Below are 25,999 nucleotides of genomic sequence, written 5' to 3'. Positions count from 1 at the left end.
ACAGTACTGTTAACATTGCATAACCCAAATATACTTTAAAAATATGCTCATGGTCACATAGACAGGGAGATGAAAAAGGGATCTTGTAAAGGCAATCTGGATTCCACTCTTTCATTGCAACAGCAGAACAGAAACGAGATGACCTATCTCTGCAGTCAAGTGCTTGAAATTATGGCTGCTCCTTCTGGAAATTGTTTTTATTGTGACTGTTCTGAAAATTTTAAGGAGACAAGCATAATGATTTTTTTATACACAGATCAAAGATAAAGCAAGTCCTTAAAGCAAAATCTACCATTTACCTTTTTTTTTTTTTTTTAATCCGAGGCATATGATGAGAAAACCATGCTTTCTTTCTGGCTACTGTAACTACCTTCATATTTCTCTTCCTCATTCCTCCTTCCTATTCTTTAATGCCTCTGCATCTCCTTTGTTTGCATCCTTGGCTTTTCTTTTCCTGCAGGAGCTTCCACTTTCCATCCATCATCTCTGCAATCTACTCTCTTAGCTGCTAATGAAGCAGTTAATAAAATCTGCATCACTTGGCTTAAGACAACATGCTAACAATTTCTGTTCACGCTTCTTACAGCCATAGTGGCAGATTATTTGCAGGATAACAACACTGGATTTTTTTTTTTTAACCCTCCTTCACTCAGGAGAGTTAGATCCATTTAAAAATAAATACCAAATGTTGCAGAGAGCATAAAGTACACATTTACAGCAAAGATGCAATGTGAAGCCAAAGTGTTTGAAACAGCATGTCTCAAACAAGCAACCTGGTCAGGAAATGCTGACTATTGTTTGAGCTTCCAACATTCAGAAGAAAAAAAACTGCTTTAGAGAAGCAGATCATGGAAGAAGAGGTGAGTATCTTAGAAATGGATGAAACCAAAACATGTAGGTACATTCTATACTTACTTCACAGCTCAGTGAAAATTCTACATATATGTAGGTTTGATGTTCATATTTAACAAACATATATACAACAGATTCCTAATTCTTATGCAAAATCAGATTCACAATTACATCAAAGCAGCTTTCTGCTGACTTAATGTGCTGAAAAGAACAACGAGGACAGGATTTATTGACAGGTGCTGCAATTACAGTTTCATAATAAGGAACATTTGTTCATCAAGTAATGTGTTTCCCTCCAGACATCTTCATTACAAAAGAAGCAGGAGTTCAAGTGATTAGTAATGCAGAATGAATATTCTCTAAATACTTTAATTCCCTATAGGTATGAAATCATGCTCTTTTAAAAGTTCTCACTATTAAAAAACAAACAAAAAATGATTGTTCAATTATTCTTTTCTTCTGAAAAACCTCTTTCTTTACTTAGGCCACATGCTTCATATGACAAAATTATAATATAAAGATTTGAATAAATTTAATCTTACAGTAAATACAAGTAATTTTTGTATGAACAGATACCAGTCTGGTTTGGTCTTAGGTTGATTAATGCTCAGAAAATGTATTGTTATTGAATCTGCTCTTCTGTTCCGATTCTAGTTTCTGGCATGAGTCTAGTATGAGGCTAGTGAAAATCCTGATTAACACCACTGAAAACAAGTTACACCACACATCTGTCCTCAATATATTACTTGATACAAAATTGATTATGCAAATGACACACACTTGCAGGCATTGCACAGGGTGCCTTATTTATTCTCCAATCGCTTTAGCTTAGTAGACATCCCTGGTCTATATTCAGAGTGTTGACTGAGGCACGTTCTTTTCATATTCCTAGAATACAATACAGTCGAGCAGAACACAGCCACAGCCATGCTCAGGAGTTTCCTACCAGTGATACAGGAGGTTTACGGTACTTGGAACAAGAAGCACAGAACTAAATCAGTGAAGACTAGGTTGGGTCAAGCTACAGGCAAAGAGTTTGGTAGGCAATTGTGGCACTGTTTTGCTAGCTGTAAGTGAACTGCAGCAGAGGTAGGGAAAAACAGAATAGGAAAAAAGAAAAAAGAGGGACATAGATTCACGCGGCAAAGAACTTTAGCATGAGATACAAAGAGGATGAGAATCTGCCTGGAGTTCATCAAGGAGCATCCTTTCTGCAGCCATGAACAGCATAAGAGATACCATGGAAATAATGAGAAGCTAGGACAAGAGGGCAAACTCAGCATGTGTTAAGGACATCACAGGCAGTGTTAATATTTAGTGCCTTTGAAGACAAAACCAAGAGGCTTGCTGTTGATAATGAAAAAAAGGAGGAACAGCTTGAAGGAAATAAGTAGAAGATACAGGGTCAGAGCAGAAAATTAATACAAGTTGAAGCCAGAAAAAAGACTTTTCAGTAGACTGTATTTTTAAGCATCAAGAAATTGGAAGAAAAGTGAATTTGTATGGACAGAGAGCTACAAAACATTTTTTTCCTGTTATGACAGAAAAAAACAAAGGTTTTAAAAAGTGAACATACAAGGGTCTGAAACGGCAACAGACAAAATGGAAACCTTTATTATGGACTTGAATGGCTGGGCAGAGATGGTGATATACTTTTACAGTGAAGAGAAAAGGCCCGGGGAGGACTAACATTTTGAGGAGCTGAAGAGATCATAACCTGCCCCAGTGGAGGATTCAGGCCATACTGAATCTAAGTTGATATCTAAGCATTTGTGATAAGGCAGGAGGAAGAGAGGCCAATATCCTAAGCTAAATGATGGGACTTGTGTACTACTGCTAAATGGCAAGTTTATCGCACATATATATGGGACTATATGCAACTGTGGACAAAAGGGTTTAAAGAACATGCCAGTGTGGCCAAGCCTTTTGAAACTGTCATACCACTCTCAGCAAGTGTAACAGAGCTTGTGGATAACATCCTAATAACTACGGGCAATAACTGTACACATAACATTAGCTTCTGTGAAATCTTCAGTGCTACAATTTGTTCTCAGTGTGAAAGGGAAGGATATTTATTAAAGACACCACATCCTACTGGCAAAAACTCTTTGGATCAGTGGAGAAATAAGACTTCTAAAAGCCAATAGGATGAATAAAGAAGCCAGCCACTTATGTATACTATGTCTAATTTTGACGATAAAACATCAGAATATAATTTGTTAATTCAATGAGTATATTTTGTTTCAAAAATAAGTGGTACAAAAACATTTATAGTAATTTACAAGAGTTGTAGGGTCTCCTGAACTATATTTTTAAGCAATATCATGCTGGAATCCATATTATGTGTACTAAGGATATACTCCATACATCATTAAAAAAATAGTACTTTTCAGCAAAGTATTGTGATCAGTCAGTATTCTCTGTGAATTTCTCCCTTCTTGTATTCACACTGTCAGCTAATGATACTGTGTTTCAAAAGTATTTTAAGTCTTACTAATTTTTTTTTTCCATTTTGTTCTCAGTATCATAGAATCATAGAACCATAGAATGGTTTGAGTTGGAAAGGACCCTGAAGATCATTGAGTTCCACCCCCCTGCCATGGGCAAGGGACACCCTCCACTAGACCAGATTGCTCAAAGCCTCATACAGCCTGGCCTTGAACACCTCCAGGGATGGGGCATCCACAACTTCTTTGGGCAACCTGTTCCAGTGCCTCAACATTCTCACAGTAAAAAACTTCCTCCTAATATGTAACCTAAATCTACCTTATTTCAGCTTATAACCGTTACCCCTTGTCCTCTCAATAAACTCCCTGATAAAGAGTGCCTCCCCAGCTCTCCTGTAGGCAAGGTACTGGAAGGCTGCTATTAGGTCTCCTCGGAGCCTTCTTTTCTCCAGGCTGAACAACTCCAACTCTTTCAGCCTGGCCTCATAGGGGAGGTGCTCCAGCCCTCTGACCAATTTCATGGCTATCCTCTGGACTCACTCCAATAGGTCCAGGTCTTTTTTATGTTGGGGGCCCCACATCTGAACACAGTACTCCAGGTAGGGTCTTACGAGAGCAGAGTAGAGGAGGAGAATCACCTCCTTTGATCTTGTTCTAGTGCTTCTTTTGATGCAGCCCAGGACACAGCTTGCTTTCTGGGCTGCAAGCGCACACTGCCAGCTCATGTTCAGCTTCTCATCCACCAATACCCCCAAGTCCTTCTCATCAGGGCTGCTCTCAATCCATTCTCCACCCAGCCTGTATTTGTGTTTGAGATTGCCTTGACCCACGTGCAGGACCTTGCACTTGTTAAATTTCATGAGGTTCGCATGGGCCCACCTCTCAAGCCTGTCCAGGTCCCTCTGGATGGCATCCCTTCCCTCCAGTGTGTCCACCACACCACACAGCTTGGTGTCATTGGCAAACTTGCTGAGGGTGCACTCCATCCCACTGTCCGTGTCTCCAACAAAGATGTTAAACAACACTGGTCCCAGTACCGACCCCTGAGGAACGCCACTTGTCACCGGTCTCCACTTGGATATTGAGCCATTGACCACAACTCTTTGAGTGCGGCCATCTAGCCAATTCCTTATCCAGCAAGTGGTCCTTCTGTCAAATTCATGTCCCTCCAACTCAAAGACAAGGCAGGTTGTCATGGTGTAGCACTTTAAAAGAGAACAACCAACTTGGTTTCAATTAACCTGATTATACTGCAAGCATTCTTATACTAAATTTAAGACACTTTCACTTCTCAAGTGGCTTTGCAGGAGTTATTTCTGCATGAACCCATGTCAGGGGGGTTGGAACTCGATCTTTAAGGTCCTTTCCAACCCAAACCATTCTATGATTCTGTGAAAAGTCTACGCAAATTTTAACACAGACAGACAAAACAGGGATACAGACTTCCCTCAAAGTATTCTTAGACAACTCAAATCAGTAGAGAATCCAGGTGTCTAGGCTTTGTATTTTCTGCACCTGTTATTTCTCCAACCCAGAATGTCTTTGAACTTGCTAGTTGTCTTGACCCAGATTTTACATTTGGTAGAGAGATCTGAAAGGTATGGATGTAAGTAAGGAGACAGACTGTACAGCTTCCTCACTGAGGAGCAGCTGGAGTACTCAGCCCTACCCCACTCTGCTTGGGCTTGGCAACAGCAGAAGCATAGTGCAAGCTGGACAGTTGGCTGAAGTTTTCTTCCTAGGCAAGCAGCACTTACACCAGAACAGCTGCCACACAAAGTCCCTCCTGCCCAGCCAGCAGCCCAAGCAAAAGGAGATATAAATCCGGCAAGAGCTCAAAACATTACTCAGGTAGGCATCATGCCTAGGGAGCATGGGAGGGAGCTAGCAACCATGCTGCACGTGGAGAACTAAGAGGGGATGTGGAAGAGGTTGGGGATATGGAAACATAGCACTGCAGGGCTATGTGCAAGCACAGCAGTTGCTGGACTACTCTGGAGGAAGATGTAGGAGCACAATATGGAAAGTCATAGTCAAATTAAAGACTAATCTAATTGTTATGATTTAGGTTTATTTCATAATTTATCTGAAAAGCTAAGTGTGATTGCTCAAGCTGCATGCAAAATTTTGTAACCTGTATTTCTACAGTCTTGAAGTTTAAATTGTACTAAAGGGAAAGTAAAAGCATTTGTTCTGAGGATACATAATTGACAGAAGGTTAATGCTAACCCTGTACCAGATGATTTTACTAGCCCTCACAAGAATTCTGTTGTTCAACAGGTTTAAATCAAAGCTTAATACTCTTTCAGAGAGAATATATCTTGAATAAACAGGCCAATACTTCAGAATCCTGCCTAAAGGAACTAATGTGAAGCACTAAGTATTTGAATAGGACTACAGAGTACCCCAGAGATTTACACTATGTGCTAATGTATGTAACAGTGTCCAAAAAAACCCCAAGTTAAGAACACTGCACTGTCAGCAAATGCAAGGGGTTCCAAATTAATTGTTCGATAATATTAACAATGGTATTGCAACTGTTTGTCCATTACAAAGCCATGATTTCCAGCTGAAGTCAGGATGTAGATGAAGGTATGCATCTTAAGTGTTCAGTATGTATTATGCTTAAAAACTTTGGTGTTAGATCCTGCAGTACTGCAAGTTAGCATAACCACTGATTTTAGTGGAGTTAAATAACAGCTGACTTCACACAAGGAGATGAAGTTTCTCAGCTTAACACAGTGTTCAATTAAGTAGTACTTAAAATGTCCTTAAATGAATTAGTCTCTTTTACAAAGCTGTGAGTCTTTCAGACTTAAACTTCTAGGTACAGCAGGTAGAGAGAGAAACACTCAATTAGTGTAGCCCGTTCACACCTAAAGACTGTAAGAGCTGTTCAATCATTATTGCCTTGATTGCTACAATGATGTCTAGCATCATACCATTTTTATATATGGCACAAGTTCCCCATATACATAAGGTAAAGACTTCTGGTTCATTTCAGTTGTGTTTGCTGCCAGCCTGCAGCACACAAGTCAGTAACACAAAATCTTTCTTCTGCATGGGAAGGGATCTGATCCCAGACAATGTTTGAGGAAATCAATACTTTTGACAATTTTTATGGAAGTTTGGAGGGAAGAAAACACATCTGTACATACACTCCGGGTTAGTCAAGAAGGTCATATCTTCAATGAACTCTGAAACTATTCTCCAATCTCTGCAATACAGTTTTCGGTCTTGATCAAATGACAGATGTTCAGGGATTTTTTTTTAAATACTCCCCCGGTTTTAATACAGAATTGCTAACTTAGTTTTTAAAAAAATGTAAAAGTGCCATTAGCCACTGATTATTGTTTAACATAAAGAACAATTTAAAATAAAAGCTACTTACCAATTTTGCAATGTCATTCACATCATCTGTTACTGGATTCCCGCAGGAACTCTGGGCTTTGACAAGTGGATTAAGTAGGAGCAGTTGAAGACAAAAGCAGGTGATAATCCAAGTCTATTTAGTGGGGGGAAAAAAAAAAAAAAAAAAAAGAAGAAACAAGATACCCCAAGTAAGCAACCTCCAAATATGAAGTAACGAGATTGTAGTGATGTTTTTCATATACAAAGTCTAGATTCACCAATACTCTTCATCTTTCATGAGGACATACTCATACCACTATAGTATAACCTTGATGGCAGGGATCCACAGAAGTGTACTTAATTGACCTCTTCTGGAAGCAAGTACCTTTAGAGAAATAATGGAAAACCTAGTATTGAGCCATCATATTACCTGCACAGAATCCTGCTTAGGTGAGTTTCTGCAAAGTTTACAGATATCAAATAAAAGAAAGAGAAACTTTGCAATAATCTTCATCATCAACATAGAACTAACTAAATACTTGTAATTCACCTGATAAGGATTTGATAAACCTGTGCCTCCAATGTGATAATGGATGATAAGCAACAAAACGATACCAGACCCCAGCGAGACAAAAGGAGAAAGTTCATAATCACAGCCAGTCCATTTGGGTACTTAAACTGCAAGCAAAACCACAACTGGACTCTGCCCAAATACTGAGATCTCAAACAGCAATACGATACATTTTCTCCAAGTAATACGCCCTAGCCTCTCGGGAGCGGCAGCTTAGCTTCGGCACTACATTGCCTCCTAAATCCTATTAGGAACAGCAATGCAATGTACTCACACAGGCTTTGAAACTCAGCCAGAAAAGCACCAGATAACTGGCTGCAATACACCTGGCTGTCTCCTTGGCTACACTGCCTGAACTTCCTCACATTCTGTGTTCCTTGTGCTTCGCTGGTTTCCCACAGAGCCCTGTGCCAAGTTTAAGCTGCAGATCTTTATTTCCAGGATGTTAAAGCATTTAAGTTATGGATAATCAAAAGCTGCCTCGGGTTGTGAAGCTTCTTGTGCCAGCTGACTGAAGCTGTCAGCGAGGGACGATGATGGTGTACATTTACTGCAAGTATGGAATTTGTCTGTGCAGGCTCCTGAGCCTCCAGAGGGGCAGGACTGAGACCAAAATTTGCTTTTGCATGAACCCAGATGCATCTCAGCCCTATCTGCTCCCTGTGACAGGTAGAGAGGACTTGTCTCCAGCCCCACCTTCAAATACTATCCAACCTTTCAATTTGAGACCAAAGCATATCAAACAATATAGATCAATCTTTCTAGGAAAGCAGAGAGAAAAATCACAGGTTACTATAATGATACTTAATCTTTTAAATCTACAGGGACTAAGAAAGCACAATGATAAAGATTGCTCAGGAATTGTATAAACATGATGGAACAGTGCCAAGCACTTTACCTAGAGCTGTTAAATGACAAGTAAATCTCTCTTGTATCTTATATCTCTTAATCTTGTATGTATCTTACATCTCAAGTAAAACTGGTCATTTGCCTTCTTAGCATATGGCTTCCTGACTCATTTAGGTAAAACCAGTGTGGGCTGCTGCTGGAAAAGACAGTCTAACCTCCTCCTCCTGCCTCTTGCCCCGGCACTGGTGAGATGGTTTAGCCAGCTGTACCAGGCAGATAACTTCCATTTTTGTTTTCCCATGCTATTTTTTCAGGCAGGTCAGCTTTCTAATCCAGGTAACTGAGAGAGTAGGAATGTTTGTTACAGATGAGACAATCTGATGAGATGAGACTGCCCATTTTGGTGGAGCCTGCATTTGGCTTTCCCTAAACTGTACCTTTAGACACCACAGGATCATGATGGTGGGTAGACTTACACACAAGAAATTGAAAATATTCACATTCAATATGCAGCGTGTCTTTTGAGAATGCCACTTGCTTGAACATAACTAGCATTTACAAATACTTTTAATTTAATATTTGTACAAATAATTATTGAGAATAATTATCTACATGAAGAATTGAGAATAAGTACATAACTTGAAGTTAGGTACTTAGTCTTTCTTACAGAACCTCTGCATCTTATGCTATACAATGCTTTGCAGTTATATACACATGAACAATTCAAGCTCTAGGGAGATGCAAAGATGCTGCTAGTCTCTGAAAGGACCTTTGAGAGCTCGTTGCAGAGTGTAAGAGTTCAAAGTTTTTTAAGAACTAGCTTTAAATGGTCAGAGAAACATCTCCCTCCCCTCACATAAGCTCCAGAATCACAAGGGAAACCAAAGGGGACCTCAAGTTAACACACTGCTTCTCCACTGCCTTTTCTTGAACACAATTTTTATTAAAAAGGCAAAATTTAATGACAACTAGCTCCAAAATTGATTAATTATACTGCTTTCAATAATTAAAAAATAGTAGTTCTACTTTCAGAGTTAAACAGTACACTTGCAGTTACACGTGCTGGGGTTCAGGGACATTTCCCTGATGTTTTCTTTGGAGATGGAGTCCACACCAGAAATAGCCCATTTCTTTATCAGATTCCTCAACATCAAGCAGTATGTAAAGGAACATCAGATTTTTTCAGCAACTTGTGTCACTGTTATAGGATGATGTTAACCTAACAGTCTAATAACCAAACAAGTAACAGAACTCTAACTAGAAATACTTTTGCCAGATCAACTGAGTAACATTAATAGAAGCACCAGCACCCTCCGAATAAAACCAGAACTCTGATACATCTTGTCAGTTTTCACACTTCTGGATCTAAAGACAATCCATACATGAAGTTTAAAATCAGTACACATTTTATAATTATGCAAATCCATATGAATACATGTTTTTTTTCCTATGTAAATTATGGGATTTAAAAGCATAGCAATTTTTATAACTGCTATTAAAAACAAATGCTTTGTAAATTTTGAGATGATTTGAGGTTTTTCTTGCTTATTTGTTCCCTATGTCATCCAACAGGAACTGAAAATCTGCAAAATACTGCTAGTTTCAACATGCCTATTATCCAAAATCTTTTAATTATTTGCACTACAGAATATTTACATTACATATGCCTACAGGCATATTGTATGTAAGGACTGCATAAGATCAAAGAGCTAAGCTATTTTTGTGTTATTTACTAATGACCAAACCTGCTGTTTGAGCAAAACTTGAATAGACTGAATTAAATCAAGGACAGAACAAAAGGGAACCTTAAACAATAGCTTTAAAAACAGAGATGCCAATTTTAAACTTTACTAAGCATAAATGAAAGTTAACCACACAGAACTCACAACAGATTTCCATATATAATTACTTCTAAGCAAAATGGGATTTTCAAAGCAGGCCACATGATTTAATCACACATCATCTACTAACCTTAAATTGAAGATATATGTCAGATAGGAGGTAGACCTGTATACCAAAGGGCTTCTTCCTATTTTTGGCTCAAAAATAATTCAATTTTTTATATATTCTGAAATCTCTTAAATACTGAATATTTAAGTTGCTTTTGTGAAAGGGGAAAAAATAGTGACTAGATTTTAACGATAATTCAAATTAAGGATTTAAAATATACACTTCCAATCATTCTGCAAATTATTTTTATTATTGCCTGTATGACACAATCTATGATTTCAGTTAACAGAATTCTAGAGGCTTAGCTAGTGATCCAATGTGTTGAAAGCCATTCTTTCAGTTGTAAATCAACAACTTTTTCATTTATGTTTTTCATTTACAATCTGGAGTTCTGACAAAGGCTGTCAAATGAGTGCTTTAGCATGTTTTTCACAGTAAGCTATCAAAGATACTCAATCATTGGTTAATGTTCAGCTAATTTCTTAAGTGGAAAGCAGCAAGGGGAATTCCACATTGCTAAACAAGCAAAACATTGGAAAGTTTGGACATTTCTAAATATCTTGTTTGTACTGATAACAATTCTAATCATAAGTAGGGAGAAATAATTAAAAAACCCCAAATAATAAACCACTAAAAAACACTAAGCACAGGGACAAGTAGTAACTACACAGATGAATGGATTCTTCATTATAAAATTTCTTGCATTCAAATCATGTTAGCCACGGAATTTTGCAGCCAAGTTTCTTGAATAAATCACCCAATTAACCACAACTAAGTCACGGCTGCAGTAGGGTTAGCTGACAACATGGAACAATATTCACCGTGTGCCAGGCTTCCCAAATTTATTTTGCACTTCTGCTAATGCTGGGGTAGGAGCATCTCTCAATATTGGCTCCTCAGGCAGTGTTTGCACGCTACTTGCATGCTGCTTTGCAGAGGCACAGCTTGTGAACTTCTGCCATAGACAACATTGGTTGGTCAGTCACAGATAGCTAACAATGTTCATATTTATGCCTTAAAAAGCCTTTTGTGAGAAGATTCAGAGAAAATGAAAATAGCAAGAAAAGATCTTTCTTGCCTTTATTTTTTTACCACAAAACATCCAGAAACATAAAAGCACAATAATTATTTCATATGTCTACTAAACTATTTAGTTATTTAGCTGTGATAGAGATAATTAGTTATGGAAGAACTGTCTTTAACCAATTAAGAAACGTACTGTCAGTGTGGAAAAAACTTAAAGTGAAAGAAAACTTAAAGTGAAAGAAGAACTTTTATACAGAATGTAATCAAATTCCCATTTTCATGGTATTCAGAGATACCTTCACCCATGCAAATGACAAGACTAACTTAAGTACTCTAAACAGCTGTGCCTAAATGCTGCTTAAATGCTAAATATTGTTCAAGCCCCAAAAGAGTGAGTTAAACGGGGGGGGAAAAAAAAAGTCACCCACCCATGACCACCTAGTTCTGGAAGCAGTGAATTATTTTGGTAAGCACATTTGGAACTGGAGAGGTCCCTACATGCTCTCGGATACGCAGGAGGTAACTTCAGTGTAGCTGGAGGAATCACTGTGTGATCCCTGAATAACGCATAGTCGAAGTGTTAAGTCCAGTGCACCCAACACTGTCCTTCAAAAGACTGTCTCACCAAATATAATAGCCTATCAACCAGGGTGCTCACTACCAAATGGCAGACCTGGGTTAAATTTCCTCTAAACAAGGTAATTCCAGCTCATGGGAGTTGAGATCTGGTCTTCTGATACCTACCTCGTAATTACCATCAGAGGCACTTTCCCACCTATGATGGCTTCCTAGCCAGAGGGGGCAAAATGGTGTTCCTGACCCTTATTTTTCAGAACATTTATGCATTTTACACTGGCAAGCCATTATGTAGAAGAAAAAAAAGACATGTTCGCTGCACAGGCATCAGAGCGTTTATGTGTATCCTCATCTCACACATGCTGCTCCATCTGGGCACCCTAACTTCTGGTAAGCTCCCCAGTCAACATGTGAGTTTTCTTGAACAACCTTTTGGCAGTCCATTGAACAAAACAGAGCCTAACTCCAGCTCAGTGAGTCACCCTGCTCAGATGAGACACCTAAAAATCTCTAGATCACACCCTACATGCTTTGTTATGATTACAAAAAGCAGATGCATACTTTTCTAGTGACTGATACTACTATTCATTTTTTTTAACAATGATGTGTGGCAGGGAGAATGATGATAAAGGTAAACAAAATTCCTCATGGAATATCAGAGTGATTTATTTGGATTCTGATTTAAACACAGACTGCAGAAATGCTGGTCACTCTTTTTCAGAGTAAGTTTTGGAGTGCTTCGAAAATGAAATATTTGAACACACATTCAGTTATTTACAAAATGCAGAGTACTCCTCTACCCACTTCTGTTTATAATATCTAAAATACATAATGTGAAGCTACTTCATGGGGTAAAAGGGAAGGAAATAAATGAGTTATTGTTACAAACATAAGCAAGGAAAGGTGCCATTGCCCCCTATATTCAAATTAGTTCAACGGACAACCTGCTTTCACAACTGCTTGATCTTTTTTGTGCCAATTCTGTATTTGCCTTTCTGTGATATTCCTAACCATAAAATCTCTTCCCTCTAACCTCTGCACACGCAATTGCTTTCCCATGAGGGACTTCTGGAATGCCTAATGACAACTGACAAGAACAGAATTTTTCAGCTAATTGTCCACTTCGTGGCAGAATGTGGCACCTGCTGGACTCCACCAGCCTCACATGCAAAGGAAAAGCCCATTGTTGTACCCAGATGCTTACAGATCTCATTCTCTTCTATGGTACACTGTTAATGAATCAGAAATAACTCTGTTCAGGTCAATGGATACAAATAGTCCCAAACCTGTTAAATGCAAGTGCAGAACTATTTTTCTCCACTACTTTTTCTTCATCTGAAAGGAGAAACCATTCTCCAGTTCTGCCAAGTTATGCACATCTTTTTCCTGAGACAGACAAATTTAAGATACATGGTCTTACTGTGCTGAGAAAATGATGAATCACCCTCTACTTTCCCACCACCCAGATCTTGGGAAAACTAGGAAGCTGCTTAGACTATATGCCAACTTCATTTCCTGCAACCTCAGGCTAATTTCTATCATCCTCTACCCCTTCCAGCTCTCGTTGACAGATGCAGAAGCAGCAGGCTGCTCCAGCCAAGGTGCTAGTGTTGCACTTAGCAAGGTGCAACCAAACTCCTGCTGTGTTTGGTTTGTGGGTTTCAGCTGGAACCAAGATGAACATGATAAGCAAGAAGTGTAAATTGTTAGAGTTTGCCTTGCAAATAAATGTAACCTAGGTATTTTGTAATTACATTCAGTAAACTACAAAACAGTGGTTTAAATGTGTAAATTAATGTATTTGTATTCCATCCCTGTAAGGATACCAGTGTGAAATATTTGGCTGTTCTGAAAATGCCGGCTTTGGCTCTTTAAAAATGTTATCTATTCCATAGTAAATTTTGTCCACTTCTTAATCTCACTTGACAATCAGGGATTCAGGCAGTTTCCATGCATCCTAAATCTGTCCTGGATGACAGCCAGTTTGTTTAGTTCCCAAACACTGGGAAGTGAAGTTACCAAGAGACACGTAATTATATATGGATGCTGCCTCTGGAGCTTGTGTTAACTGCATCCAAATAAATATTTACTGAAAATCATCCATCAGGTGGCATTCTAGTTCTGCAAAGAACCAGGAATTTTATGGACAAAAACACTTCAATTGGAAGAAAGATTAGAAATTAAAAAAAAACCCAGATACGTTTTGAAATAAATCTTCCTGTTAAGTCATAAACAGAGATTATGAGGGCCTTCAGAGGTTCTGCACTTAGAGTCTTTTTAGAATATATGTACCAGCAAGAGATTTTTTCCCCCTCCTTGTGAGGTTGCATTACAATAATCCAGGATTGGTACTGAAGTTTTACATTTTTCTATCACACTTTTGAGTGATAAAAAAAACACCATTTACTTGTCTCTGTTAATGGGACACTGATCCAAAATACCTACACAATCAAAATAGAAATTAGCAGAAGACCAGAGTTCAGTTGACTCAACAAAACCTCTCACAAACTCCAAGGAAGAAGTTTATTTTTTTTTTCTCCTCCTGGGAACTTACAAAAGAGTTTTCTAGCATAAATCCAAAGGCATTTTTAAGTAACTAAAAGGGGAATGGAAGGCAAAGTAAGATAAAAGATTATCTTGGCAGGGAGGACAAAATTCTCACACTGTACGAAGGTGGATGATCTGACTTCCTCAGGGAATGAAAACATTCTCTACAGTAAAATACTTAATTAAAGATTGTTTTAAAAGATTTATTTCAGATGTCTTGCCTGTTTGCCAAGTTTGTGCAAAAAAAAAATCCACTATCTTGAATATTCTTTTGAATTATAATGAAAATGTGTACAGAGCCACCCTTTTTAATCTTAGGCCTTCAAGCACAAGTAAAGTAAATGGAATAAGAGTTGTTAAAGAAATTCTGTATTGGATCTTTAATTCTTACCATCTGCTACAAAGTACATGGAATTTGCATTGGGAGAACTATTACACTGACAAAATGGAAAAAAAACCCACAACAGCAAAAAAATCAGCTATTTTGATACCTGGCATATGATGAAACTCATGTACATGATGCAAATGTCTATCCTCCCTACTATTTTATTTATACTATGAAGTAAAACAGGTAAGTGCATTCTTACTCTTTTATGCACATAGACTTTTTTAGAAAGTAAACTGTATTATAAATCTGAAGAGTTTTCATTTCATGCTTGAGCCCTTGGAAAAAGCATATCAGGGAAAAAATATTCTTATCCAAATCTAAAGAGGTTTTGGCATTTTTTTTTCTTTTCCCTTTTCAATCCTTTTATACTTTCTTGTATAAGCAGAGGATGAGTTTTGCAATATAAATCACAGAGCAGTCAACTTGGTCCTAAACCAAAGACAAGTCCTCAGAAAGATACTGTTCAGTTTCTGAACTCTGAATTTCTTCGATAATATCCCTGATAGGCCCTGTATCTTTATAGGGATATAAATTCTGAACTAATTTCTCTGACCTGCTCAATATGAGAGACCTCATTACAAAAGGATAATTGCTGAACACAGACTAAAACTGGATGTCAGAGCAGTCGAGATTAAGTGTGTTTCATCCACCTATCTTAATTGTATTACATCCTTACAATTACGAGCTTAGATGTGATTAAACAACACTTTTTGGATCTCTTGGATATGCCAACGCCAGTATAAGCTTTGACAGTGCTGAAGGATGATATTTTTTCATGTCAGTATTGTATCATATATATTGTGAGACTATTAATTTCCTGACGTTTTACAGCTGCTGTCTACACTGATGGTCTACAAGAGCACTCAGGACAAGGTGAGAAACAGAGATTGCATAAATGATACAATTTGCATCATGATAAAGATCATGGGACTGAGCTCCAGCAGCTTTCCTCAGTCCCTCTGGCATTGTGAGGATCTCATGACCAACATCAGGTAAATGTGGTACTCTAGAGTCCATCCAGAAAAGCTCTGGCATCATCTGCTACTAAGGCAAATGGTATCAGTAACCTGAATTCCAACATACAGGGATAGGTCTGGGCAGTCCTCCTCAAGAGGCAATCAAAAAACTGGTATTCCTAGAGCATAAATCTCTTAACCGACTTTATTTGCCCCATTCCACATCAGGTATCAGTTTTCAAAGTCACTGTGGGTTTCAGATACCTCCTGGGATAGGCTTCAGATAACACTTCTGTTATATACCACTCCTTTGATGCCACAGACAAGTTTATATTTGTAATAGGACTTGATAAAACCACATGGAAAGAGAGGAGGTGGGAGTGGAGGGAATAATCACAGAATCATTTAGGTTTGAAAAGACCCTTAAGATCATCAAGTCCAACTGTAAACCTAACACTGCCAAGTCTGCCACTAAAACACATCCCTTCGCACCATGTCTACATGTCTTTTCAAGACCTCCAAGGATGGTGACTCAATGACTTCCCTGGGTAGCCTGTTCTGGTGCTTGATAACCCTTTCGGTAAAGAATTTTTCTTAATATCCAATGTAAACCTCCCCTAGCACAAGCTAAGGCCTTTTTCTCTTGTCCTATCACTTGTTACTTGGGAAAAGAGACCCACACCCACCTCCCTACAACCTCCTTTCAGGTGATTGTAGAGAGTGATAAGGTCTCCCCAATCCTCCAGGCTAACAATCTCCCCAGCCTCCAGGCTAAACAACCCCCATTCCCTCAGCCACTCCTCATAGGACTTGTTTTCTAGACCATTCACCAGCTTTGTTGCCCTTTTTTGGACATGCTCCAGCATCTCAATGTCTTTCTTGTAGTGAGGGCCCCCAAACTGAACACAGTATTCAATCTGAATCTTGGGAAACTGGTCCAGACCTTCACTGTTCCAGTGGTTAAAAGACTTCTCATACTGTCTGGCTTAAGTGTACTGACAGCAACTTATATCAATGCATTCTCATAGCAACACTGCTCCTTTGCTTATGTAATCATATTCCCATCTTTCAGGTTTGTTCTCATGGTATATTTATGGAGATCAACCCTACTATACAAGTCTTTGTTACGACAAATTAAAAAGCCCATCTGACTTCCAGTACTCCACAACAGAGAAGCAACATAAAAACCCCAAACGTCATGGAAAATAAACAAAGCATTCCCTTTTTCTTACTTTCTCTGAGATTACAAATTGTATTTATTTACTCTCTATAGTACCTTAGCTTCACAGGCTTTCCTCTCCTGCAAATGTGAATAAAGGATTACCGTACCTCTTACTGACCATTGTTATGGCTACTACAAAGGATGCAGTATCCAGCCAGGTGGTTGCTTCTGAAGTGAAGAGGAATTAACAACTTAAAGTCAACACTAAGTCACGCAACTTTTAAATGGGATCAATCCTGATTAGTCAGAGGAGTTTCTCCCATTGATAAATAACAGCTGACATAAAAGGTATTCCCAATTTACTCACACAAAGCTGGCTTCTCTGGATGCTTTCCAGAAAGTAGCACCTGCATCAACTTAAAAAGGCGTCGAACAGGAAATTTCAATGCACCAGAACTGAAAAGTTTTCACTCTGATCCCCCCAAACCTCAGTTGATAACTTTTCAAACTATGATGTAACGTATTTTTCTCTTGTAAAATGTTGGTGAGGAAAGGGATTTTGTATTTTAAAGAGACTACAAAAACCCAAACCAGACAGATACTTAGCCAAGCCTTTGGTCAAAGTTTTCAACACTGGCTACAACATTGATGAAAGAAGGTCATTCTGCTTTTCAGATGCTTTAAATCTTGGATCTTTTGGGAAATACTTAAGGGATATTTTAGGTTTCCTTCCATCATCAGTAGTGACACTTAATTTTGAACATAAGTAATAAAGGCTGTTACCCATTCTTCTGGAATTCAGAAGATACTTTTATAAGCATTATTCTGAATCTACATGATTACTTTGGAATATGTAACAAGGATGATAAGTATTCTTCACACACTTCTCTACTGTACGATGAAAGCGTGTGATTCCACAACTCAGCTTCAGAAATGGAGCCAGTTCATGGTCTTTTTCTTCACGGTGAGGGTGACAGAGCACTGGAACAGGCTGCCCAGAGAGGCTGTGGAGTCTCCTTCTCTGGAGACATTCAAAGCCCGCCTGGATGCATTCCTGTGTGATCTGATCTAGGTGTTCCTGCTCCGGCAGGGGGATTGGACTAGATGATCTTTCGAGGTCCCATCCAATCTCTAACATTCTGTGATTCTGTGATTCTTTCATAGTCAGGCTTGAGTTTCTGCTCTCACTATTTTTCATTTCATTAAGAAATTTACTATATTGGACATAATGTCTACTAATGATGTGCCTGTATACCATCCATGATTTAGAAATGTGGCTTTACAGATTTAACAGTGTTCTACGAGCATCTTGCATACAAAACCCTATGCTAAGCCAATAGAAGACTTAGTATGTACCATAAGTGAATGCTCAGAGGAAAAGTTGACATAACAGTGCTTACTTTGTTAGAAACAGTTTGAGTTTTAAAACAAATACATAACAGTTTCTGCACCATGTTCTGCTTCCAACAAATCATGTGTTGTTAAGCAATGAAGTCAGCTTCTGCCCCATAAACAGCCACTGCACACATTTTAACAATAATCTAGAGTCAATTTTCACAAAAACTGCAGGAGGTTTCTGGAAGATAATTTTTCAGGGGAAAAGATTAAAAGCACCTACAGGCAAGCCATTCAAAACCCAGCATACTAAAAAACTAACAAAGTGAAAAATGAAACCTGCATCTCCTGACTTTGGTGCTAAGTTTTCATCTTCCTTTATCAGGCAATGCAGGAAAAAACCCTGACGAATAGGAGCATATTGAACTTCTCTGCCACAATAAAACTCCTATTGTTTGTTCATTTACATAGTGTTTCTTGATACAGTACTTAGCTAACCAGAAGGTCTGTTGTGACAATTCCCCGTGAAATGTTCACGTTTAAATTTTACCATTCAGAAACTTGGAGAATACAACTGCATATTTGTCAATAATCAAATGAAGTTTCAATGAACCCATTAGAAACAACACTGGTAGGCTTATGTTTGCCCTAGACCTATTTAAAACCATTAATTTTAAATATTTCAGTAGATCTTGATTTAATACTTCTTATCACTGTCCTTGACAAGCTGAGCTGTATGTATTAGTAGTGCACAAAGAAATGTTTGTGAGAATCATGCTAGTTTATCTCAGCTGTTTCCAAATAACACAGAGTAAAACAAAACCAGATTTAAATCACCTTCTGAATGGAAAAAAAACTTTACATTTCAGATCCTGATTTCAACTCAGCTCCCTCATATGTATTTAAGAAAGCTAACCAGTAAATAATTTTACTTCTAAAAAATTCTCCAAGCTCTTATGCAGCATTTAATTTCCTACACAATTGGAATCAGATGCTTTCCTATACATAAAACCAAAGTGAACAATTTAGCTTTAAGGTAATGATCTGTGAAAGAGTAACACAATCTTATATTTACACTGTTATTAAAATATACGTACATTAAGAACAAATCTATGTATTTTGTGAAAATAATATTTACCCAAAGTGATACACTGATGGATGAGATTAATCTCAAATGCCTTGAAGTTACAGCATGTGGGACTGCAGACAAATCAGGTAGTCTACACATCAAATTAGAAACTAATCTTCAAAACATTTAAGTATGCTTGCAAGACGACGTAAGCACTGGGCAGGCAATATGCCATTTACCTCAGCAAGATGGAATTACAAATACATTACGCCTTGGCTTAAAGCAATTCAGTTGGTATATTAGTAAGAACAAATCAAATATTTTTTAAAGTTTTTGATCTAAATTGAGTGTCAAAAACACCTAAGTGATTATTATTCCATCTGCACATCTTTCTATGACAGAAAATGAACATCAATTCCTTTTTCATGATTTACTAAAATGCATTGTGCCATTGTTAACTTTAAAAGTTCTTTCTGAAACTATTTCACGAGACGTATGCATTTATTTTTTTTTTTTTTAAAGAAAGCAATTGCCAGAATGGCCATTTTATAAATTTGAAGCCATGTATAAGGTTGTTCCAGGCCAATGTAAACTGAAGACGGTAAAAATGGATGGCATGGGACTGACTGAAATGCTTCCTATGAGATAAGAAGCCAGTGACTGCATTACTGCATCAGAAACTCAAGTACATTTTGAACTCCTATGCACTCCTAAAAGGGCAGGACATCTTTTAAGTGCCTTTTCCTGTTGAAACTGAAGTACTGGACAAAAGTATCTTTCAGGGATGGTCCATGGAAACTCCACTGTCTTTCAATGGCTAGAGCTATGCAACATGTCAGCATTGCATAAAATTTTTTGAATTCTACCTATTCATACTCACGTGCTAAAAGAAACATTTTCAGTATAAACATCTCAGCTGTCATTACTTTCACATGTAATAGAAGTTCAGCTACAATATATTTCAAAGGTTTTCCTTTTCTCAAAACTAAAGGCTGAATTGTTACAGATGGTAATTTTGGCAGATGGTTGCATATGAAACAGATTATAATTAAGCCAAATCTGACTTGTGCAATTAAGGCAATGAAGATTTGGAAAATAAGAAGTGTCAGATTAGTACATGATCAGTCTGAAAAGAACTGAAAAGAAAGCTGAAGAAACCTGATCATTCACACTTACAGAATATATTGCCTATTTGAAAATTTCTTCTTAATCACATGAATTAGAAGATAAGCAACATTTCATGCTCAGAGTGTAAACTAAAGTCACCATGGCTTTTTACCTACTTAAGTGTATAATCCTTTTTTCTTCAGTCGAGGTTAATGAGATGGTCTGAAGCAATCTAACAGCTCCCTGCTGCTGAGGGAGGGCTCCCGGCGTGTCCTTCTCTGCAGCTTCCCTAGCTCTGACATTCACCCGACCCCTTTGCAAGTCAGTAAATTTACAGGCAACGACTAGCCAATTCAGCTCAGAGACAGAAAACTAATCCCCAAGGAATGAGTGGAGGAGGAAAAGAGATGTACAAGGATGAGACTAGGACTACCCCTGTCAGTGGAAGTGACCTCTTGGGCTCACTCTCACATTTATGAAGCTGCATTTCAAGCCATATTATATCTAGTGTCAAAAAGCTTTCCAGACTGGTAATTGTGTGTGAAGGTCTGTTTTAGCATCTTCTGACTTTCAATTGTGTTAAATATTTCTTTGCTCTTGTACCAAGAAAGGATGTCCGGTAATCATTCCCTCTACTGCTTCTTGCATTTCACTCCGTAGCTTCTTGCCCTCAGCTTTCAGTCTCCCTTCATATGCACAGTTTCCACATAATGCTTTTGCCTATTTTAGGACCACTCTTTCTGTTATATTCTTTTTTCTGATGGGGTAACAAGGACTTTTTTCAAGATGGCTGACTATCACCATCATAAAAGCATTACAGTTTTTACATTTCTCTTCCTGCTCCTACTGCATCCCAATATGTTGTTTGACTTTTTCTATCACAGGTGCAATACAGGGATTTTTCTTCCATTTTTCCTGACCAAGTATTGCTACAAGACATTAAAAAAGAGTTTGCAAGTAGTTTTTACAACTCATGAAAACTGCTATTATTAATGTAGTTACAATTAGTTCAAAACAGTCCTTCCAAAATGTATCCCCCTTGCTCTTCAACACCACAAACTCCACTTGCCATCATGCCATCTGTTCTCCTATCTTTTCTAAACCTTTACAAAGTTCCTCAGAATCTCTCTTAATCTCAAATTAACCTGAGTAATTTATGTAGCTTGCACATGTTGTTATCAATCTGTGAACCCTCTTACCAGACTGAACTATATGAGGCTGCTGGCAATTAGAGAACATTACCTCTTAGGTTTTCACCATGTTAGAAATTAATGACTTATTCCTACACTTTTCTTTCCGTCCCTAACTAATTTTTTCCTCAAACTGTTACAATAAGGCAGATACAATATAGGGCTACTTAGTTTTTTCTTGGATTTTTGTTTTAAAAACTAAATTAATTTCAGTACTTTCCATTTATTAATTCATTTTGAAACAAAAAATTTTAGTACATTTAAAGCATTTCTTTTACAGGAGCTGGGCTTTTCTATTCCTTTCATTGAACTCTATATTAGAGTTCCCACATTCCTTCTACTGACTGATTTAAGTACAGCAAGATCTGCTGACAACACAACAATAGAGGCAAGCTGTTAAGAAAAATTCTTTTTTAAACTCTGGACATATTCATTAACTCTAAAGACAATAATTAAGAGTTAATGTGTGAAGATAATATATTTAAGGAAATAGAGGGAACACCATGATCACCTATTTTTATCAAGTTATGAACACCTTGCCTTTACTGTAAAATTAACCTGAGCTATAATTTATATCCTGCCCCAAACTTTAGACCTGTCCACACAAACTGTAATTCTAATATCCTGTGGTTTGTGGGTGGGTTTAGGTTTTTTTATTTTGATTTTTTGTTTGTTTTTGGTTTCGATTGGGATTTGTATAGGCTAATGACTACAACTCCAGAGTCTTTCTAGTACCAGTGTTTCCCCACAATTCCCCTATGTTTCCAGGAAGAATAGGCACATTCCCATGTCCTATATCAACATGCAAGTGCTCTCCACTTAGAGCAAAGACACACACGATATATCCCAACTAACTTCATTGTCACAGAATTGTAACCGCAGAATTAATACAAATGTCATTCAAATGCTGCCTCAATGTTTTTGCTTGAGTTACGATAACTAGAGAGACCTGTAAATATCTAAACTTAAACCTGAAGCTCCACTTGTGGTTGCAGAAATTGTGGGGTAAACATACCAAAAAGAAGTTGACTCAGTCAGTTTGCAGCTCGATATGCAGATACAACTAGAAAAAAAAATCTGAGAAAAAAGCTCCCGAAGTCTGTACAACTTCAAATAAATATAAATGCCTATTAACTGCAGATGCCCACAAAATTTAATTCTAAAGACACCAGTAATACAGTACTTTGAGTTTGGTACATAGCTGATAAGAAATGTTAGATATCCTCACAACATTTGCAATGATGCAACAGAACGTAACCCTCTGAAAAAAACAGCTATTTTACTTTCATTTTACTGGTGATCTTCACAGGGTTTACTTATAAAAAAATGCAGTTGTAAATTGTGTGTAGTATGTTTACATTCTATAGAGCTTTACATTTGGTCAAAAGTATTCATGTGAATTAGAAAGAACCACAGTTGTCAATAGTGAAACAATTCTTCTGATACATGTTCCGCATCCTTGCTACAGACATGCTGATAAACTCACGCATATATTCACACAATATAGTATGATTTCTTAGATGACTTATACACTTAGTTCTCACATGTTTCCCAGGATTGTTCTTCTTAAAGAGGACACATTAAGTTACCTGGCCTATCATGAAATTCCTTTGTCTTCCATAATTAATCTCACAGAAAATATATCCCATCATTGAGCAGACCAGTGCAAAGCTCCTCAGAGTATATACTTTTCAGTGTCTACACTCTAAAACTTCAGTAAGACTAGTTAGGTATTCTCATAAGAAATTTGTTAAGAAACTGCATCACTTAAGTGATACTTGTCAACTTGTATAGGAAAAAAATTTCTTCCCAGTTTCACAGGAAATGTGCCATTTACTCAAATAATTGAGTGTGTATGTTAAGAAGAATCTATCATAGTGAATAAAGCAAAAAAGCACATCACAGTTTGACAATCAGTACTTTAAACAAGTACAAATTCAAGACTAACTGAAATCATGTTCTTGGATGCAAAGCAAGAGGGACTTGTTTCAATAGAAATAAACCAGTAGGCTAAAATCAGATTGACTTCACATATGTCTCAGACCATTTGTAAATGTCAACAACATTCTGCTACAGTGAGAAATGACCAAAAGTACTGTAGACAATCTGACTATCACTGGCAAATGTCTAGTTGATGGCTATAACCTGTGTGTGAGAAGAGATTTTTAAAATGTGCTGAGGAGAAAGCAAAGAAAGACAGGAAATTCACTCTAGATGATTTAAAGAACCTTTTAGGCCAGACTTTTTTAAATGCCTTACAAAAACACTGAATTTTCTATTATAGTTAGGTGACAAAGCTGAGATACAGGAGAAAGCAATAACCATTACTTCTAAAAGGATTTCCTTTGGTCTCAATAAGTATCTAACCCTTAAAAAGTGAGGATTTTCTTAATACATTAAGAAAATTACTGATATTACAGAGTAAAAGGTATTGTTGCTTCTAGAAATGGCAGGCCAATATTTCAGAGGGCTCTTCATAAATGCGTTGATAGCTTATAAGTGTCATCATATAAATAAACAACATATTCCACGGAACAGTGGATTCATTTTACTTCTGAGATGCTTAAACGTACAAGAGGAAATGCAGTAAAACCAGGTTATTCAGAGTATTAATATAATTAACATTAAGTTGGCCTCAAATAGACTGTAGGAAATTAAAATGGACACTGGAAAAACTACTACAAAAATTTTAGAAAACATTCACCAGAGATGAAGTGTAGAGAATGGTGACAGAGACATCTTCAGTATTTTGGCTGCCAGAAGTGCTGCTGAAGTTTTGTTGTCAGAGGTAAGGATGCTGACTTAAATGCAACCAAGGCCAGGAAAGGTGCACAAAGAAATGAGAGTAGCACTATTAGGTTTTTTTCTGAATGAGAAGAGGCGAGAGAAACTTGAAGGATAAACAATCATGTTTAGGAGTGGGCTTGAGATGTAATGACAAAAAAAAATACAGAAACTTGGGTCACAGACGGGGCGGGGGACACACACACACAAAATCTTCCTGCATTAATGGTGGAATAAAATTGATGGGAGATTATGAACACCACCCTGCTTGGGAATGGAGTCTCATTTTTTAAAATAGCATGACTTTCACTGGAGTTAGCAGCCTGAAAAGAGGCCTTTCACTGCCCAGCTTTACACTATTAGAGGAAGAAATACTGAAGAAGTTTATCAAAATGACACAGACTATGATTATGGCCAGAATGTTTAAAAGACATGGGTTTAGAGAATGCATGGCAAATCTAGGGCACATTCTTTACCAGGGATTATAATACAGAAGATCAAAGCAGCTTCAGTGACAGTATTTAAATTTACAGTTTATAAATAAGGTTCATATTTCCTTGAAAATAAAGAATGCAATACACATCAGAACCATGTAAACTGGTGTCAAATACAGCATTGATAATTTTTGCTATTAGAAGAGAAATGCAATCCACACATTGCAGAACCACACTAATTTGAAACAGACAGCAATTATGAATATTGAAGATACATTTTTTTCCCTCCTTTTTAAAACAACCACCAAAAATCTTCATTTATTAAGGAATAAATTTTTTTAATCCAAACGAAAGAGGGTGCCAAGCAGTGTTATACAAGCTTCCTAAACTCATTTTGGCTGACTGGTGTTCCTATTCCTGCATGCTTCAAAGCAGTAAAAGAAAAACAAATCTCAAGAAGAACTGACATTCAGATCTATATCAGTTTAAAACATAATGCATAATACTATGTGCTTGCCATTTAATGCAAAAGACAAATTTTGCTGAGTTCACTTAATAACAAGCAAATGGAGGCTGGAAATTAGAGGGCTGGGACTTAGGACTTCTTTTCAATAAACTATTAGCATGTTTAAATTTCAACCTCCCTAAATTTCTAAGCACTTCTTTTCATTTAGTGAATTATTTTGCATATATGCAGCATATTATTAATTTAAATGTATCCTGTCTGACTCCTCACTGCCTTACTTCAGTCCATTACTTCAGTTAGACCACAAAAGTCAGCACCTTGATATCCTACTCCCATTTTAGACACAATTATGAAATCTCCATAACCAGAGAGGAAATTTTTGGATCAACATGAAATGGAGGAACAAACTTACCTACAAACTTTAAAATCTCCACATTTACAGGCACTGTCCAAAAATCATGCTTTAAAATAATGAACCTTGTACATCAGTGCATTACTCCAAGTTTTTAGTATGTGCTGTAGACATTGTTAAGCCCATTCTTTTGTCCAGAAGCAGCTGTTACGAAAGAGTTGCTGTATGATTTTCAGAGTTCATTTTCTGTTCTAAACGGAAATACACTGTCAGGACATGCAGAACTTAGTTTCATAGTCTGACTTATATTGCCAGAATAACTTTTTTCCAAATGTAATTAGAAGTCATGTGTTACTAAACAGTCTGAAGAATCTATCCAGTGCTGATGTATCATACTGCAAACATCAATGGAAGACATATATTGGTCTGCTGCTACCAAGCAAGCACAAGGTAGCAAAGAAAATCTTGTATTTTTTCCCCTGCACTTCCAAATTGATATAAAATGTATGTACCTGTCACATATCATCATAAAACTTCTTTCAAAAATAACTGAGCGTTAGGTCTGCTGCTACCAAGCAAGCACAAGG

The 25,999-nt window shown here is 37.4% G+C and overlaps 1 protein-coding gene across 1 annotated transcript in view; it reads right to left on the bottom strand.

The window, feature by feature from the left end:
• KITLG (KIT ligand) overlaps nucleotides 1-25,337 on the bottom strand; it is a gene marked incomplete at its 5' end in the record, with an annotated part of 44,946 nt that extends 19,609 nt beyond the window's left edge. The window contains 3 exons of the mRNA XM_010086383.1: nucleotides 6,691-6,804; nucleotides 8,605-8,607; nucleotides 25,331-25,337. Of these exons, the coding sequence (XP_010084685.1) occupies nucleotides 6,691-6,804; nucleotides 8,605-8,607; nucleotides 25,331-25,337 (124 nt within the window). The remainder of the gene's footprint in view (nucleotides 1-6,690; nucleotides 6,805-8,604; nucleotides 8,608-25,330) is intronic.
• Between the last annotated feature and the right edge of the window lie 662 nt (nucleotides 25,338-25,999).

Source organism: Pterocles gutturalis, unplaced genomic scaffold, assembly GCF_000699245.1.
Source record: "Pterocles gutturalis isolate BGI_N339 unplaced genomic scaffold, ASM69924v1 scaffold2036, whole genome shotgun sequence".
Classification (NCBI taxonomy): domain Eukaryota; kingdom Metazoa; phylum Chordata; class Aves; order Pterocliformes; family Pteroclidae; genus Pterocles; species Pterocles gutturalis.
The sequence above is the reverse complement of the archived record's forward strand: the minus strand, read 5'-3'. Positions and strand labels throughout refer to the sequence as shown.